The sequence below is a fragment of the Rhipicephalus microplus genome, chromosome 5 (assembly GCF_043290135.1).
Source record: "Rhipicephalus microplus isolate Deutch F79 chromosome 5, USDA_Rmic, whole genome shotgun sequence".
In the NCBI taxonomy this organism is placed as follows: Eukaryota; Metazoa; Arthropoda; class Arachnida; order Ixodida; family Ixodidae; genus Rhipicephalus; species Rhipicephalus microplus.
Window position 1 is genome coordinate 55,363,309 of NC_134704.1, and position 18,888 is coordinate 55,382,196.

The window sequence follows — 18,888 nt, forward strand, 5'->3', positions numbered from 1 at the left end:
AACGTAACACCGTAACAATAGACAGGCCTTGTGTAGTAATTCTACACGAATTCTTCCAGCCTTAGCTCTTTCAAGTTCAAGAGGTCAGCCCAACACGCACACACGTGTGCCCTGCAAACATAGCCCAACACGCTCGATTCTTGGTAGATTTCATGGTGGGAATTCATAATGCTCATGTCACCAATACAGTGCACTCGAAATGGGCATACGTGATGGGCATCAATAATACCTGAAAAGGGGGTACAAGGGTTATAGCACAGCGTTTGCATTTCGATGGAGGCGAAACGCTGGAGACCCATGTGCTAAGATTTAAGTGCACATTGAAGAACCCCTGGCAGCCAAAATTTTCCGAGCCCCCCCCCCCCCCCCCCCCATTGCGGTATGTCTCATAATCATCTTATGGTCTTAGCACATTAAACCCTAGAATTTATTATTACCATATTATTGTTATCATCGTCGGCATTATTATTATTATTATTGTTATTATTATTATTATTATTATAGGCATGAACATGAAGGAAATTTAACTCTTAGGTTTATCCATGCCAAAACCAAGACACAATTATGAGGCGTACCAAGCGGACCACAACAAGGTCTGCAAATCAATTGCGACATTCTAGGGTTCTATAGCATGCACCTAAGCCTGAGTACACAGGTGTTCTTGCACTTTTCCCATATCGAAGCGAAGCCTCTGTGGCCAGAGATTGAACCAGCATTCTGGTACTTAGCAATGAGACAGCTCACCTGCTAACGATGACGATAGTTATAGCACGAGAACAATACGACGACACAGAGACAAGAAGGACACGAAAGACACGAGCGCTATAAAGTTCTTGTCTCTGTGTCGCCGTATTGTTCTCGCGCTATAACTATCGTCATGCCATACCAACTAGCCCAAGCTGCCACACTTTTAAGTCACCTGCTAAGCTACAACGTCGAGTATTAAAATGAGCACATGTCTGTCACGTTTTAAAGGGACACTAAAGGCCGATAGCAATTTATGTCGGAGAGAAAGCTCAATGTATGACGTCTAAAACGGCAATATCACCAACAGCAGTGCCCTACTTGTTGAGATATGAAGCTAAATTACTGCACGACCAGCCCCATGAGTAGGATTGTTTGGAAATGACGTCAGAGTGTCCAACATCACTAGTAATTAATCACTAGTAATCAAACCAGCCGCAAAAAAAAAAAAAAAATAACCGTCCGTGCATCAAGAGACGTAACAAAATGCTACTTGTCCGTTTCTGTCACACGGCCCCTGTAATGTCATCGCTGTGAATGACATTAAATGCTAATGTCATTTCTGTGGCTGAAACACGGGCATACTGAATTACATTCCCACCTAATGACATTCGCCTGTTGAATGTCATGTCACCAAACTCACAAAAGTGCGAAATGTGTAATCTCGTCAACAGGCACTTGACAAGAGATTACGAAATAAACACCTCAGAGCAAGTGTAAGCAATGTTCAGATGTTTATTAAAGGCTCTTATAAACTTTGCGGTAGTTTTTTAATGTACAATTTGATAGTGGAAGCAATTTGTGCAGCTATATTCTCTTTCCCAGATTCCACATTGATGTTATGGTGCCTCCTGTCAGCCGTAAACACTCGTTGTTGCTTTGATGCAGCGATACCCCGTTAGACTCGCTAGTAGCAGAATACACAAGAAAGTGTGGGGCACCAGTTTGGTAACAGTGTTTTCAAACCAATGATCCTTTTCTTGGGAAGCACCACAGTTGTCTTAATTGCCGACAAGTCGAGGCTTAACGTAAACGAATCGGCGGGTAGGCGCAGCTCTGAATCTCTCGTCGTTAGTGACATTTTTCCAAAGCAACCTTGAGGCCCTTCAGTCGGTTCTGTTGCTTCATTCTCAATAGCTAGAGAGCAATTAACATTCATTTGCCCTGAATGAAGCCAAGACTGGGCATCCACACAAGGTTAACCCTTGCCGCCAGAAAATTTGGAAGTAAACGAAAAAGAGAAGGTGACAAGACAGATAAAAAGTGGGAGAGAAAAACGGAGATGTAAGGAGTGAGAGACAGGAAAAGGCGACTGCCAATTTCCTCTGGGGTGGGTCAGGCCAGGGGTGCCGTCTATGTGAAGCCGGGGCTAAAAGGGTGTGTCTCCTCTGTTGGGGGGCCTTAAAGGTCCAATCAAACGCGTCCGCTCAACCCCCCCGGATCCCCTTTTCCCCGGACACGACACAGCCACGCTCGGCTAGGCGTGGGAGAGAGTCGAACCCCCCCCCTTAGCTTGGGTTTGTGGTGTCGCTACACACCAAACGCCTGCGTCAGCAGACTCCCCTGCGGGGGCACAGCCACTGTGGCCCGTTAAAACTAGAGATGTGCCAATTTTGACCCCTACAACAAGTTTACATAATGCATGGGTACAAATCAATGAGGATGCTCTAGCCGAGTAACTGGAGCTTGCAGACTCGTCAGATTTGGTTTCGTATCGTACTGGATGAAACTGTCAACCCAGAAGTAACTACGGACTTGCAGATGTCGCACAGCGTATGTCAAAAATGGCAGTCTCCATTGGCAAATGAGGTTTAGGGGCAGCGAAGTAAATTTAAAATTTTTAGTTCAAACACAGATGGAAGGAAATAACTTTTAATAAAGTTCCGCAATGTTTAACAGCCCAGGCTCAGTTCTCCCACGAGGGGACCTCGAGGCCTTGCCTCATCGCCGCCTCTCGGACCCACTGGACTCTTTTGAACCCACTGGACCCACTGGACTGCCCACTCTTTTGAAGGTGGAGCTCCGCAGAGCGGCAGCCCACTTCAACGCAGAAACGCCCAGAGCTACTGCCATTTTAGCAGCTGTTACAGGGCACTCCCACAACATGTGCAAGTGCGTCGCTTGAGTTGCCCGACACAATTTGCAGATAGTATTCAGGTATTGCGCGGGGAAAATGTTCCGCAGTTCACAGAGACAACTACGTATGCTGCAGCTGTAAAGAAGCACCCCTACGCACTGAACCCTGTCATTAAAGTATCTACATGATCTCTTCAAGCCAATGGCTGCATTTGTAACGTTACACATCACTAGCTTTTGTTTTAATTATACAGTCCTCTTACATTTCGAGTTGCAAAAACTTTACTGTTAAGACACCCACCTTTGAGCTTGGCTTCAAGTTCAGCGATCCTGCTTCGAAGCTCCCTGTTGTCAGGAGTGGTTGGCACGTCACCGTACCCAAACCTCTGTTTAATATTAAAAAAAAAAAAACAAGCAAGGAACATACATGAGTGAACAAGACTGCATCTACAGAGCATAAAGTATTCATTTTATCAAACACATACTGAAACAAAAAAAAAGGCCCGGGTCTAGAGTACAGAAGCTTGTGATGAAAATTCGTCAACAGGGGTTGCGTTGGAGGCAACATTTTGACAGGTAGACTTGTTTTCTTGAAGGCTGCGAGATAGAATCTAAAAGAAAATTCCATTGCAGCTTTTAAAAAGACAAGTCCGCTTGTTCAAACAGTGACTGCAGAACAGTCCCTATTTACAAATTCTCATATAAGGAAACAAGGAGAGTGTGTAAATTTAAAGGCGCCCTGAAACACTTCTTCAAGTAACTATGAAATGTATTCACTGAAAGATCTTATTGCCTCACGAATCCGACAGGGCAAAAACTAAGATTCTGTTCAGTACGAGCAGAGTTGCAAAGATTTATCGCACGCTGCAATCGCATTCTCTCGTCCCGACAAAAGCAATGGAAGCTAAGCAGGGACCGATGGCAAGGGCAAAAAAAATATGTCACGTGCGCCTCTTGACCTTGAGCACTTTTTTCCCCCCCTTCAAATACATGACTTATTCAGTGTGATTGCGAGCACACGCGTGGTCAAGTCGCGGCAATTTCTGTAAGGACCGAGCGCGCCATGTTCAAATGAGCCAATGGGTAATGTACAAGGCCTTCTACGAGTGATTTTTGAGCGTCTCCTGTCATTTGTCAAGAAAACAGGAAGCAATTTTTAATTGACTTTGATCACTTTTTGTGAATTCCAGGCCGCGTTCTGCGCTATAATATTTGGCTCGAGTGTTCTCGGGAGCCCCTACAACCAATCGGCAGTGTTTTCTGACCATGCTGAAAAAAAGCTGCAGGGCCGCTTTAAGGGCTTGTTTTCATTGCTAGACACAATGTTCATGAAAACTAACAGACATTGATGCCAAGAGAAGTATTGGAAATGTTACTAGATGTAATTTTAATGTAAATAACGGTGGTACGAGCGCATCATGCTGCCGCTCGCAAGTTTGCAACCGCCGTGTCGTACAAGGCCACTGGTGCATTGCTTGCAAAATGTATATCTATATCGTGTTGAATAGCTGCTCATTTCAGCCAGCTATGATTTCGAGTGAAGCATGGATGCAGAACACACAAATTCGTGCATACATTAGACTGCAAATGGGCGGGAATGCGGCAGTGAGAGCCAAGTAAGCGAAGTGCTGCACGCAACTGGCCAGGGATGATTGGTTTCTTGCTGCAGTACTGCACCTCAGTGGAGCAGCGCGAGTTAATCGCAAACATGAGCAAGCGGGCATTGCATCACACATAAAAAGGCCTAACAGCACAGTAGGTTTTGATATCACTTTTTTTTTTATGCACAAGAAAAAAAAAGACGGTTTGGTCACTAATAGCACATTTTTAAGGGCGAGTGCATATACAGCGAACTACTGATATATGAAGCCGAAGCAACGCATGGTGGCGCTGTGACTCTGGACAGACAGCGCCATCTTTGGCAGAAGCGAACTACTGATATAGGAAGCCAAAGCAACACATGGTGGCGCTGCGAACAGGCAGCGCCAATTTTGGCAGAAAAGTAGAAATCGGGGGTGTAGATGACACATTTTTCCTTCGCTCCAATGCGCTGCCGCTCGCTAACGTGCTCGTGCAGAGAGCGCGCGCTGCGTTTGAGTCACCCCACAATGTACCGCCTGCAGTGTGGCTTCACAAAGATTTCTGAGCTGAACAAGCACTTCCGAAAAGCGAATCGAACCAAAGGAGTAAAGCTCGTTAGTCAAGTTTATGATGTGGAGCAGATGACAGAAAACGAGGACGCCCGAGTCACTGCGAAATGCATTTTTCGGGTCCTCTGTGATAATACCGTGTACGACGTAGGCCTCGAGGTAAGTCTCATTCCGCCGACATGAAGCCGTGTACTCTATCGACGTGCTGTGTTGACGTTTATGGAAACCATATAATTTTTGTTTTGATACAGTATCTAGCAGATGCAGCCGTGTACCGTCATGTGCAAACGTTTGCGACGTGCTGAAAAAATAAATAAAAACTAAAGTTATATGGTCATGGCATTAAAATGTCCGAGAAGATTTAGAGTCATGTCCTCCGTGCCACGCATGACCCGCAGAGGTCGCCGCGAAGCAACAAGCTGAGCTTAACCACAACAGGTCAAACTAAGTTCTCGCCTTTTTTTTTTTTTTTCCGGCTCTCGTGTCATGCTTGCTCCATCTTTCGCGAACGCAGCTGTGTTCGCCGGCTGCGACTAGATGGGAAACTGATACAGCTTTATACGTCGAAAGTGTTCCTTGGTGTTTTCTGCATTGTTGTGGCAGCCCACAACACAGTATTTTGGACCTCGCCGACGCTTTTGTGGGCCGCTTCTTCCTTCATGGAAAGGCAACTTCGCACAGCGAGCGTCTCGTTTTAGCGCGCCAAGCTGAAAGCACGGCGCCCAAGATACCCGCACCGACTGCATAATGCGTTGCGCGCCTGTTGCACGCGCTCCCGTTTTGGCTAAACACATTAACTCGCCTGCGACTTCTCCCGCGTCTCTCCTCAAGTGTTCCGGAGCTTGCCGCCAGGGCCAGGCGCGGCCTTGTCATTGCTCCGCAAACTTGACCTTCGGTGCTCTATAACGACCACTTATTGCGGTGCTTTTGAGTTCGATATAAATAGGTTTGACTGTACTGTGTCTAACAAAGAAAGCAAGCCCATAAATTCTGACTTATTTCCTTCACCCGTAGTGAAGATCTTGTTCTGGCAGACTTGATGCAGTGGTGGAAGTGGCTTTTGGCATTTCGGAGCAGCTTTCGGAGCAGGAAAAATGGAAGTTTGGAGCAAGAATTAGTGTGCTTGGAGCACAAAAATGTCCTGTTTGTAGCAAGCTAACTACTGTTTGGAGCAGTCTCACAGCAGCAGGTAGGTAACGATATGTGCATGGAACACGACAAATAAATTTTATTTTAAAAATAATTGCATTTATTATTGATCATATATTGCACTTAACAAATTTATCAACATTTACTGAACACACATCTACTGAACACACAAATTTGCAGAATGCCTGCCATTTTTGCACTATCAGGTATCATTTTACAATTATTACAATGCAATACTATCACAGAAAAGCTCTCACATGAGTATTTAAACAGAGTACTTCAGCTCTAAAAAAGAAGTAAACATCACAGTGAAATTCACATGCAAACCTCATAACTGAGACTAGTCCTATAGGCGCGCACAGCTTTTCTTTTTCTTGAATCTTCAAGCTTGCTAAGATTGCTAGCAAGTTTTGCCTGACCCTCCTTGAGCAATGCTTCTCCACTTTCAATATCATCAAGCTTCTTAGCCTTCATCCCTTTTGCAATAAGAAGTTCTGCATTGGCTAGCATCTTCTTAGCAGAATCGATATCCATCTGTATACTTCGCTGCTCATCCACTTTGCTTCCTACGGAGATTTGGTGAAGCTTGGCTTTCTTGGCTGAGGGTTCACATTCTGCAGACAGACGTTCCTGGTACTTTTTAAATGAGCCCTTTACCGCTTTGATCATATCAGGCTTTAGAGGAATGGCTGAGGCATCTTGGCCATACCGGCTACAAAATGATTTATTAGCATGCAATCCATATACACTTGCAATTGAAAGGTTACTTCACTCATGGAGAAGACGGCTATTTTCACTAAATCCCCTTTCAACGTCAGCATTGCCATGCGCTAGCGACAGCATAGCTTTAACAAATTTCACTGTTCGGGGGTACTTGGGACCAGCGTCTTTTGACAAGAGGCTGAATATGTGTTGCCACGCATCGTCGAGACGCTTGTGTGGATTAGACAAAAACTCTTCTGTGGAGAGGAGCGTTAGTTTGTCCATCAGAGCAGACACTTGCGGTGGTACCACTTCTGGCACTTGTGCCAAATTCCCGAGTGCCACAATGGCGCTCTCCTCCTTGACAGCACTTGGATGAATGCTCTTGAGATCTTTAAGCACCTGATTGCCAAAGGGCAGCCTTGAAAGCAGATACTTCGCAACCTGAATGTAAAAGCTACGTGCACCTATTCTAAACATTATCTTCTCTTCGTGCGTGAAAGAATTGATGGAATTTTCAGTGTCTGCACCAATTTCAACTACCTGTTTCCAATTTGCAGAGCACTCTACATTAAGAGATTGAAGTTCCACTCCTGTGAAGTCGCTGTATGCACCAATCAGTAGGAAACGTCCCAGAATTCTTTTCACAAGCTTCACAATTTCTTCATACAATATATGGAGAAGTGGCTCCCATCGTTGAAATAACGTCAAGAACTCAACAAACACATCTGCGACATTTCGAAGAAAGATTGCCTTGGGAAGTGGATCCTTTTTCATTAGATTTACTTTCAGACGCCTAAAAATATTGCCACCCGCTCGACTTTTTTGTTGGGCACCCAGAACCGTTTCCTTGACAGCTTCATGTTGCTGGATAAATCGATCCAAAGCTGAACTCAGCGTCAGCCATCGCGAGCTCACATGCCGCAGAAGGACATTTCAATTTCAGGCAAGCCTAGAAATCTCTGTGTTTCCTTCAGCGTAGCCCTTTGTACGGCTGAATTTTTGAAAAAGTGATATTTGACAAGCAACGTTGTTTCTACAGTATCACCAAATGCTTCGAGACCTTTTGCAAATGCATTATGCATCTTGTGCAAACTACATTCACCAATGTCCAGCAAAGCTGGATTCACATCTTCTTTCAAACGTTTTTTCAAACTTCGCATGACGTTGGGCCCGTCACTGTAAAAGCAGACCATGTTCCTTGCAGGCAAATTTTGCAGGGCTTTTTTGACATGTGCCAGCAAGATTTCTGTTGTTGCTGAGCCCAAGTGATAAGAGCACAAATGCTCAACAACAACACGCTTCTGTGTATCAGAAAAATATCTGGCCATCACGTCCAGCTGTTGGCAGCGTTGCTCTGGGAGAGGTGTTTCGTCGATCTGAATTGTGTAATACGTGTGTGGCCTGTTCAGTTCATCTGTGACTGCCTTCGAAAAATATGGACCTAGGCCATCTGAAATTATGTATGACAGCTTCTTCCTACCACACTGGAACTCCTTGGCTATTTTAGAGTCTGGAAATATCAACGGCATCATCTTCGTTGCTGCATCCCCGTATGTATAAGGGATCCCAGACAACGCCACTCCAAGCGCAAAATAAGTATGTGCTCGAGCAGCACGGTCTGCCTCCGAAAGTCCTGGCCCAGTTGTAAAACATGATTCCTGCTGAACTTGCTTAGTAGCAGGCTTCTTTAGAACACCAGAAGCATCCCTATGTTGAGTGCAAAACTCCACGTGACAGTTATTGGCAGCATGACTCTTGACAGCCGCTACACCACACTGTGCATAGTTTATGATAGTGTTGCAGATGGTGCAGAACGCTTCCTCTTGTTTTCCCCATTGTCTGCACCAAACAGAGATGACATCACCATTGGAATCAATCTCAATAAGCACTTGGTTATTAAACTTGCTTTGACGACCTGAAAGAAAATGTTGCCCTGATTACACAAACTTCTGATAATACAACTTAAACACAAACTTGAATATCTATTTTTGCAAATGCAAGGTAAATTGAGCCACAATATAGCACAAAAAATAATTGAAATAGGTATCGCAAGGCACGGTAATATCATTGTATAATGCTATGATTATATAAAACTCCACGGCGACAGGCGCGCTGTTAATTTTCACAACCGCGTTTCATATGCTACCGAGCAATTTTAAAAAATCCAAAATTCGATATATTATGAGTTCAGTCAGTGCAGATCAGTCAGTGTGTTATGACCCAGATCAAGATTACACGATAGTAACTTCATGCGCACATCAATACATAACACGTGGCTGCTGATGCCGCACGGTCACTTCGTACGAACTACTGCCGCTACTGCGTTGAGCTGTGCTGCATGGAGACAGTTACAAATCGCAAACAATGTGAAATAATGAGCTGTGATCCCGCAATACAAGTCTCCATGAATAACTTGCTAGTAAATGCACCTAATGGCACTTGTGCCTTTTATATTTTTGTTCACATCAGTTCAGAGCTAATAATGTGCGATTTAAAAACAGGACTTGTGTCGAACAAAGAAAAGACGAGCCCCTCGATAATTCCGGTGCTTTTAGGGGCTAATGATGTCACAGGAGGGGACATCTAAAGCAAACGCGCCCAAAAACAGCACGAAATGTGCGTCAAAAACGCGACAATAAACAGTAGGTTTGACAGCACAATAACATCAAGGTTTTTACAAAGAATTACAATCGGAGGCTCAAACACTACAACTTTAACTTTTCAAGCATTATATCCACATCAGCCAACACAAAACAGGCGTCAACGACATATGTCACAGGCTTACCTTTCCCTCGTAAAAGCCATTTGGTTGCCTGCCGGAACGGCCAATGCGCCCAGCTCGTGTGACTGGTGCGACGTTCTTTGGCCACTAGCCAACGCTTCGCACAAGGCTAGCAGTGGCTGAAGATAGGCTTGGCTTGGTTGCTATTTCGGCACTGTTTCGGTTTCGAAACCATTGGCCGTGGAGGCGAGCGTCACAAAACGTTGGCCTTGGCGCAATATACGCGAAAAACAGCCATTTGGCACAGCATGTAGCAGCATTTCTGTCTTGGCGCAATAGGCGCAGCACTTCCATCACTGCTGATGCTTTCAGATATTATACGAGAATTACTGGCGAGCTGCCAGTTCATAATAAGATCACATGTCATGTGACACTTGGAGGTAAAAAAAGAGCGTTCTACATTAGCCATAATAGCTACTGGCGGCACTGACTGATGCTCCAATGTTTAAACACATGTATTTACCTTATAATGTGGATGGAGGGATGACCGCAGCTGTAGCTCAGTGTAAGAGCATCGGAAACATTCGACAGTTGCTGGTTCGGTTCCTGCTGGGGCAAGTTATCTTTTCATCCTTTTTTTTTCTTTCTCCACATTTACGTTACAATTACGTCTAATAAACATCTCCCACACTTTCCTTGAATTCATTGTCTGTTGGTTCTCATTCGTATAAGGAAACAGTTATTCTTAAAACAGAGCATAGCAGAGATTAAAGTGTTGTTACATAGCAGCCGAGAAGAAAGACTGAATATTATGAAACGGGGAGTCAGAAATTTTTACATTGTGGTAAACATGTGCCAAGTAAATCAAGCTATACCCTATGCATAATGACAGCAACAGCACAGGAATCGCTGATAGAAATTCGATGTTTTACAGGTAAAAGCAATGTCTGCAATGATCCAAGAAAAAGCAGAGACTACATTTCATTTATTTTAGATACAGGATTTGTTTTTTTAATAGTTGTTCTTGCCTTGAAACTCTTCAGGTTGGCTGAAAGCGGGGGTTGGAGGAGGGGCAATTTCGTTTAAGTATAAGCTCATCCTAAAGGTACATCATTTGTGGGATACCATGCACATTAATTTGTTGTTTCCACTTTAAGCGAAGTGAACTGCAAAAGGTCAAGACTGTGAGACAGGACATAATTTTCCATCACAGTGCTGCATTCATTTCAGGTACCCCTATAGTGGCAGATATCATTTGCCTTAGTTATTTCTCTAAAGAGATTTGCTGGGCAAAATCATCTGGCCAGTGTACTTTGAGCTCCTTTCAGTAACATTCAAAGTGTTATATAGGCAGTAAAATACGTAAAATCTTATCTTCAGCTAAAGCTTGTAAACTTCATGCAAGTTTGTAACTAAGTTAGTAAACTGTATAATAAAGTTTCTAAACTGCATCACAGAAAAGTTGATGGAGCAATGCGCGGCACAAAATGAACAGGTTTATTCATTCGATGAGATTTGAAACTTTCACAATGAAAACATTCCGAGAAAGAAAGTTAAGTAGAACAGACAATTGGGTGAGCTGGTTAAGACTTGTTTTAAAAACCACGCAGGAACACAACAATGCCAAAAACCCAGCACCCAGCCAATGTAGAGCAAAGGAATGTTTGCCTTAGAAAAGTAGAAAGAGGCGACCTCAGCACCAAGAGTACAGTTGCAATGCATCTATTGCTGGCCGTTCGAAATCAGCCAAGCACGGGACGCACAAGCTACTTGCACAAAATGCGCCAGTACCATCATCGTACTCCTCTACTACTATTCAAGACCCTTTGTCCTTGCATTTCTGCACTTCCAAGATGATTCCTAGAAAGACTTTATTTCCTGCATTTTGGCAAGATTCTGAGTGAGACAAGTTTCACTTCGCCCACTCAATGTAAAGAAAAAAATTGGCAGATCCAACGTACAGTGGGAATCGCTGATATGCGAAGCACGAATGAGAAAGCTTGATATATAACTTTAAAATCAGCACAACAATACTAGGCGGAGGTAAATCATGCCGTATGCGATTTTTATGTCATGATTACCACGGACGTGTCATTTACCTTCGTCATCTATTCAGGTCACCTGATATCGAATTTGGTATATGTGGAGCTAGCGAAACGGCCGCTAGCACGCTATGAGCGTAGCATGTAGTAATGTTTTACACGGCACGAATATGATGATTATCATGTTTGGACGTGTCACATACTTTCGTCGTCCATTCACGTCCCGTAATACCAAACTTGGTATATGTGAAGCTAGCGAAACGGCGGCGAGCGCACGTAACGCTGACGCGCGCCCACGCTGGGCGCAGCAACGCCACGCTAGCAAAACGCGCGCACTCTAATGTCGGACACTAGGCACGACCAGCGTCTGTCGGCGGGGCCCGGCGGCAACCAGCTCGAAATGGGACATCCTGCATTTCTCGCCGATGACGTTACCTAGACAGCACCGCGTCCGCTTAGCTTCATGGCGGAAGGACGCCGGGAGCACTCGAAACGCGCATGCGTCAAAGCAACGCACCGCGGCGTGCACCTGCTAGTATATAGCCGGGCAGATCGCCGCCTAGCGTGGCCAAACTGGTACGTAGGTGTTCTGTGGCGTGGCATCGCCAGCGTGACGCGACGAATCTAATGCCAGCACGCACGCGTGCCAGATCACATCGAAATATTTTGGCGCCTTGAATGTGGCACGTAGTCATGTTCTTGCATGACACCCATCTCATGATTAACATGTTTGCACCAGTCACATACCTTTACCATCCATTCACGTGACGTAATACCAAATTTGGCATATGTGAAGCTAGCGAAACGGCCGCGAGCACATCATCAGTGTGGCATGTAGTCTTGCTAATAATCATGACAGCATGTCATGATTATCATGCTTGGACGTGCCATTTACATATGCCATCCGTTCGCGTCACGTAATGCCGAATTTGGTACATGTGAAGCTAGCAAAACGGCCGCGAGTGCATCATGACTGTGGCAGGTAGTCATGTTGTTACATAACACGCATCTCATGATTATCATGTTTGCAACAGTCACATACCTTCGTCATCTATTCACGTCCCGTATTACCAAATTTGGTGCATGTGAAGCTAGCGAAACGACCGCGAGCACATCACGAGTGTATCTAAAGTGATGTTACATGACACGCGTTTCATGATTGCAATGCGTGCACCAGTCACATACTTTCGTCATCCATTCACGTCGTGTAATACCAAATTTGGTGTATGTGAAGCTAACGAAACGACCGCATCATGAGTTTGGCATGCAGTCATGTTACATGACACACGTCTCATGATTATCATGTTTGAACTATTCGCATAACTTCGTCATCTATTCACGTCCCGTAATACCAAATTTGGTGTATGTGAAACTAGCGAAACGGCTGCGAGTGCATCATGAGTGTGGCATGTAGTCATGTCACATGACACGCATCTCATGCCTATCTTGTTTCCAGTTACATACCTTCGTCATCCATTCATGTCCCGTAACACCAAATTTGGTATATGTGAAGCAAGCGAAACGACTGCGAGCATACCATGAGCCTGGCCTGTAGTCATGAATCATGACTTACATAACATTCATGTCATGATTTCCACGTTAGGGTCTGTCAATTGTGTTTGCAAAGCAGTCACGTGATACCATGCCAATTTTGCAACATGTCGTGTGAACGACACCACCGCAAGAGCAGCAAGACCTTGAAATATAGATCATGAAATTCATGACATACATGTCATGATAGTCATGTTATGACTAGTCAGTTATGCTCGTCATACAGTCATGTTATGCCATACAAAACTTGGTGTTGATACCACTAACGAAACGGCCAGGAGAGATAAAAGTCGTAGGTAGGTAGGTAGGTAGGTGGACAAACAGACAGACAGATAGATAGATACGGTCAAAGACGACGAAGCACGCTAGGAAATGCTTCGCATTTAAAACTATCAATGAGTAGCACCACACCTGAAGTCTGCTGCGTCCATTAGGTGTCGAGAGGAAGGAGGCCTCCGACTGTGACTGGCTGCTAGCCGACTTGGACTGGTTCTCAAGGCGGCGGAACTGGCTATCCTTGGTCGCGAGTTCCTGTTGCAGCTTGTCACACTTGCTCCGAAGCTCGGCCAGCTCATTCTCCAAGCTGCGCATGTCACGCATGCTGGCTCCTTTTGCCTCGTCATTCTGTGAAATTCATCAGACACCAAAGACTGTGGGGAAAGGCACTCATCCGGAACGACACGCTCGGAGTCCAGCCACGATCAGGGATACGCCATTTGAATTCAAGTAAATACACAAACAATCATATTAGTTTCATGTCGCAAAACCACGATATGATTATGAGGGTCGAAGATGTGAAGGATACCGAAAGTTTGGACCATCCCGTGTTTTATAACGTGCACATAAATTCAAGTACATGGACGTCAAGCATTTTGTCTTTATCAAAATACAGCAGCTGAGGCCCACATTCGATACCGTGACCTTCAGGTCAAAATTCAAGCACGATAAGAACTAGACCACCACGGAAAGCAGTGGACACCCTATAACACATAGTAATCACATCAGGCACACAACCACAGGAATGGATTAAGTGGCAGAAACGGACCCTCGTGCAGTAAGGGTATATGTTGGCCACTTTTTGTGAAAACTGTGGCCCACTGCATCGCATTAACAGCTTCAAAATGTTCCTGGCTATGGTTCCTGTGTAAAGCTTTGCAACAGCAGTAAAATATGAACATTGAAATGTGTGTCTCACTGGAAATAATCCACTTAGCACTGCTGAGCTTTTTTTTTTTTTTTCAAGCATGAAAGGAATACAGAATCCAGTGGCTGATATTCATCCCCTTCCTCAACATAGGACCTAGTCTTTCATGGTAAGAGAGGGAACATTTGCTGCAAGGTGCGCACAATGACGGTTTAGAAAACAAACACGTTATATGCCAAACGAAAGGATACCTTGAGTTTTTCCTTGGATAACTGCTGTTGAAGGTAGTCAATCTGTGTCTGCTTCTGTTGGCACTCCTTTTGCAACCTGTCCGACTGCTGTTCAACGGCCTCTATCTTGCGAAGCGCGACAGGCGGAAGCCCGTCCTTCCAGGCATCTGCCCAGCTCATGGCTGACGCAGGTCTGCGCAAGAAAAATGTTAAAACTTGATTCTGTGTTTTTTTGTACCAAAACTGAAACAAGATAATGTTGGCACATAGCTAGTGCCTACATGAAAAGCACTATTCTATGTAGTGGCCAGTGATTTTTTTTTGCAATAAAAAGCTTTTTTATCACCGTCATGCTTGAATATGTATAAGTATGTATATATACATAAAAGGCACAAAAGAAAAAAATAATCCGAAGAAAAAATTCTTTGGCACCCACCGGAGAATCAGCGACCCTCTCGCTCCTCAGTGCACTGTATAACCAAATAGGCCGCGCCATTAATAATGTTCCTCACACCAATGACAAGCTATGTATATACAACATTTGCCTCTGGCTTAATGTGAATGGACTTGAAATAAACATTCTTGAACAAAGCATGTACTTTCTTTGGACAAGCCGTACATGCTTTGTTTAGACAAGCTTGTTTGGACAAGACTAAATAGTGATGTGTCCGATGGCTTGTTCAATGGAGGGGTGGTTTCAGTGAAGCACATACAGTTAAATAAAAGGGGCATTCCAAAATGTCCCTGGCTCCACTTTCACTTTGAAGCAACAGGAAAAATTCCTCGCATCAAGTCTAGGACTATTCGAGAAGTTGCTGGTCCTGTCGTGCCTGTGAATTCGGTTCCCATTGAAATGCACATCACCACTATTGTAAAGGGGGTTTATTGAAGGACTGAGCAAGCGGGTGGTAGACCTAAAGGAACGCAGGCGGACCCAGATTACGGTGCTTGATCGCCGATCTCGTGCCTTTTTGTTGTGCTGATGATAGCTGACCTGATGGTATCAACGTCTTTCTTATTCACTACAATTACCCCCGGCGAAAAAGTTGAAGCCATCCTGGCGATCTAACACGTGGGGACAAGCTGGTAAAAGTACGGCTTCAGACGGTTTACGTGAACGATATCACGTCCACGCTGACGATGGTCGCTCGGTGGCGTGAGGGGTTCAACGGCGTAGTTCACGGGTGAAGTACGCTCGACCACGCGGTAGGGACCATGATAATTAGAGAGTAGCTTGGGTGATACACCAGGGGCGCAGGACGGTACATGAAGCCATACAAGTGCTCCAGGAATGAACGTTGGTGCAGAACGATGGTCGTCGTCACGGATCTCCTTCTGGCGCTGTTGGTCGGATGTAGTAAGCCGCTTGGCTAGCTTGCGGCACTCTTCTGCGTAACGAGCGGCTTCCGAGACAGGCTTGTATTTGGAGGGATCTGGCGAGTATGGCAGTAAAGTGTCGATGGTGTGCGATGGTTTGCGACCGTACAGGAGAAAAAATGGGGAAAACCCGGTAGTGACTTGCGCAGCGGTGTTATACGCGTATGTCACAAATGGGAGAACGAGGTCCCAGTTTGTTTGATCAGAAGCGACATGCGTAGCGAGCATGTCCCCCAGAGCACGATTAAACCGCTCAGTCAAGCCGTTCGTCTGTGGGTGGTAGGCTGTACTCTTCTGGTGAACCATATGGCACTGTTGAAGAAGTGCTTGTATTACATCGGAGAGGAAAACACGCCCTCAGTCACTGAGGAGTTCTCGAGGAGGACCATGACGAAGCACAAAACGATTGAGTATGAAAGTTGCGACGTCTTGTGCTGCAGCTGTGGGGAGAGCAGCAGTTTCAGCGTACCGTGTTAGATGATCCACTGCCACGATAGCCCATCGGTTGCCTGCCGTTGTTAATGGTAGTGGTCCGTAGAGGTCAATTCCTACACGGTCGAATGGGCGGTCTGGGCATAGAAGTGGCTGCAATGAACCTGTTGCAGGATGTGGCGGGCTTTTCCGCCGCTGACATTCGTGGCAGCCGCGAATGAACTGGCGGACGAAGGTAAACATTCCGCGCCAGTAATACCTTTTTCGTAGGCTCTCGTAGGTCTTGAAAACACCGGCGTGAGCACATTGCGGGTCGGAATGAAATGACGCGCAGATAGAAGAGCGCAGCGTTCGGGGAATGACTAGTAGCCATTTCCTACCATCTGCTGAATAGTTTCGCCGGTACAAAAGGCCATCCCGAATACTGAAGTGCGGAGCCTGGCGGCGCAGGGTCCGAGTGGTTGAAAGTGTCGGTGCCTCGGATAACGCGTCAAGAAGCGAAGCGATCCATGGGTCATTGCGTTGTGCAGAAGAGATGGTGTCCTCATCAAGCGCTGACAACGTGTTGTCCGAGGAAACAGATGCGATGTCCGGGGATAGGGGAGATCATGACAGTGCATCAGCATCGGCATGCTTGTGGCCGGAACGATATACCACGCGAATGTCATATTCTTGAAGCCGAAGAGCCCAACGGGCAAGACGACTCGATGGGTCCTTAAGCGAAGATAACCAGCATAATGCGTGGTGGTCCGTTACTACATCAAAAGCACGGCCATAAAGGTATGGGCGGAACTTGACAAGTGCCCAAACGATCGCCAAGCATTCTTTCTCGGTGACGCTGTAGTTTGATTCAGCCTTGGTAAGAGTTCTGCTGGCGTAGGCGACGACATACTCGGCGAATCCAGGCTTGCGTTGCGCGAGAACCGCACCGAGGCCGACACCACTGGCGTTGGTGTGGACCTCAGTTGCTGCCGTAGGATCGTAGTGACGCAGTATTGGTGGCGAAGTGAGGAGACGACGAAGGATACAGAAGGCTTGGTCACACTCAGAAGACCATGACGAAATATCAGTGGTGCTGCCTATAAGTTCGGTCAAAGGCGCAATGATAGAGGCGAAGTTGCGCATGAACCGGCGAAAGTAGGAGCATAACCCCACGAAGCTCCGTAACTGCTTCATAGTCGTTGGTTTGGGGAAGTCGGCGACAGCACGTAACTTAGCCGGGTCTGGAAGTATACCGTCCTTTGATACGACGTGCCCGAGAATCGTGAGTTGCCGAGCAGCGAAGTGACACTTCTTGAGGTTGAGTTGGAGCTGAGCATTCTTCAGGCACGTGAGGACGTGTTTGAGGCGCTCGAGATGTGTTCCAAAGTCTGGCGCAAAGACGACTATATCGTCGAAATAGCAGAGGCATATTTGCCATTTCAAACCCCGAAGAACCGAGTCCATGATGCGCTCGAAGGTGGCAGGCGCATTGCAGAGGCCGAAGGCATGACATTAAACTCATACAGACCGTCCGGTGTCACGAAGGCTGTTTTTGGTCGATCGACATCTGCAAGGGGGACCTGCCAGTACCCTGAGCGCAAATCTAATGATGAAAAAAACTCGGCACCTTGTAACGTATCAAGGGCATCGTCAATCCTGGGTAAAGGATACACGTCTCTTCGAGTGATCTTATTTAGACGCCGGTAATCCACGCAGAAGCGAACGGAACCATACTTTTTTTTAACGAGCACTACAGGTGAGGCCCATGGACTTTGTGAAGGTTGAATGACGCCGCGTTGCAGCATATCGTTCACCTGTTCGGTAATAACTTGGCGTTCCGCCGCAGAAACACGATATGGTCGCTGTCGTAGTGGCGCATGGGAGCCGGTATCGATGTAATGTAGAGTGGTAGAAGTGCGGCCAAGTGAAGGTTGAACAACATCGAAAGATTCGCGGTACTGGTACAGCAGTTGGAGGAGTTCAGATCGTTCAGATGGTGACAGTCCGTCTGCGATCGCCGAATCGAACACTTTCGAAGCCTGTAGATCAGAGTGGTTAAGAGCACTGACGGCGGCGAGGTCACTTTGGGATGATTCTTGCGGCACGGTAAAAATGTGTCCGTTATCAATGGGCTATACGCATCCAAGAGACTCGCGTTTAAACAGTTTGATGGTATGCGGAAAGGGATTGGTAAGGCAGAGAGCACTGGCTCCATTAGAAATTGAGAGGGCTGAATAAGGGAGCAGAAGTGGTTTCCGACTTAGAAAGAGGCTTGATGGCTCGAAAAATGCTACTTCATCACGCATGCCGTCAGAGACCACAGGGAGCAAAACAGCTGTTGTCGGTGGAATGTCAGTGTCAGGGTACTGGCATAGCCTCTGCAATCTGGTCCTGAAGTGCATGTCGGAGCATGGGAGCTAACGGTGTCGGTGGTTGCTCTTGCTGCTGCTGCGGGAGCTCTTGGCGCTGACAAAACGGCAGGAGGGAAATCTGACGTGCGACCTCCTCACGCACAAAGTCTTTCATTTGTGCTAGAAGGCGGGAGTGGTCAGGTACGACGTCCAGCGCAGCGAGTGGTTGGTTA

General features: G+C 46.0%; 1 protein-coding gene across 6 annotated transcripts in view; it reads right to left on the reverse strand.

Moving 5' to 3' along the window:
- Positions 1-18,888, reverse strand: part of LOC119174526 (uncharacterized) — a 92,329-nt gene that overhangs the window by 69,092 nt on the left and 4,349 nt on the right. For all 6 annotated transcript variants that reach the window (XM_037425470.2, XM_037425468.2, XM_037425469.2 and 3 more), the window contains exons 2-4: positions 14,535-14,706; positions 13,551-13,763; positions 3,122-3,206 (exon numbers count right to left, since the gene is read on the reverse strand). In XM_037425470.2, coding sequence (XP_037281367.1) covers positions 3,122-3,206; positions 13,551-13,763; positions 14,535-14,693 — 457 coding nt within the window. In that variant the 5' untranslated portion in view covers positions 14,694-14,706. The remainder of the gene's footprint in view (positions 1-3,121; positions 3,207-13,550; positions 13,764-14,534; positions 14,707-18,888) is intronic.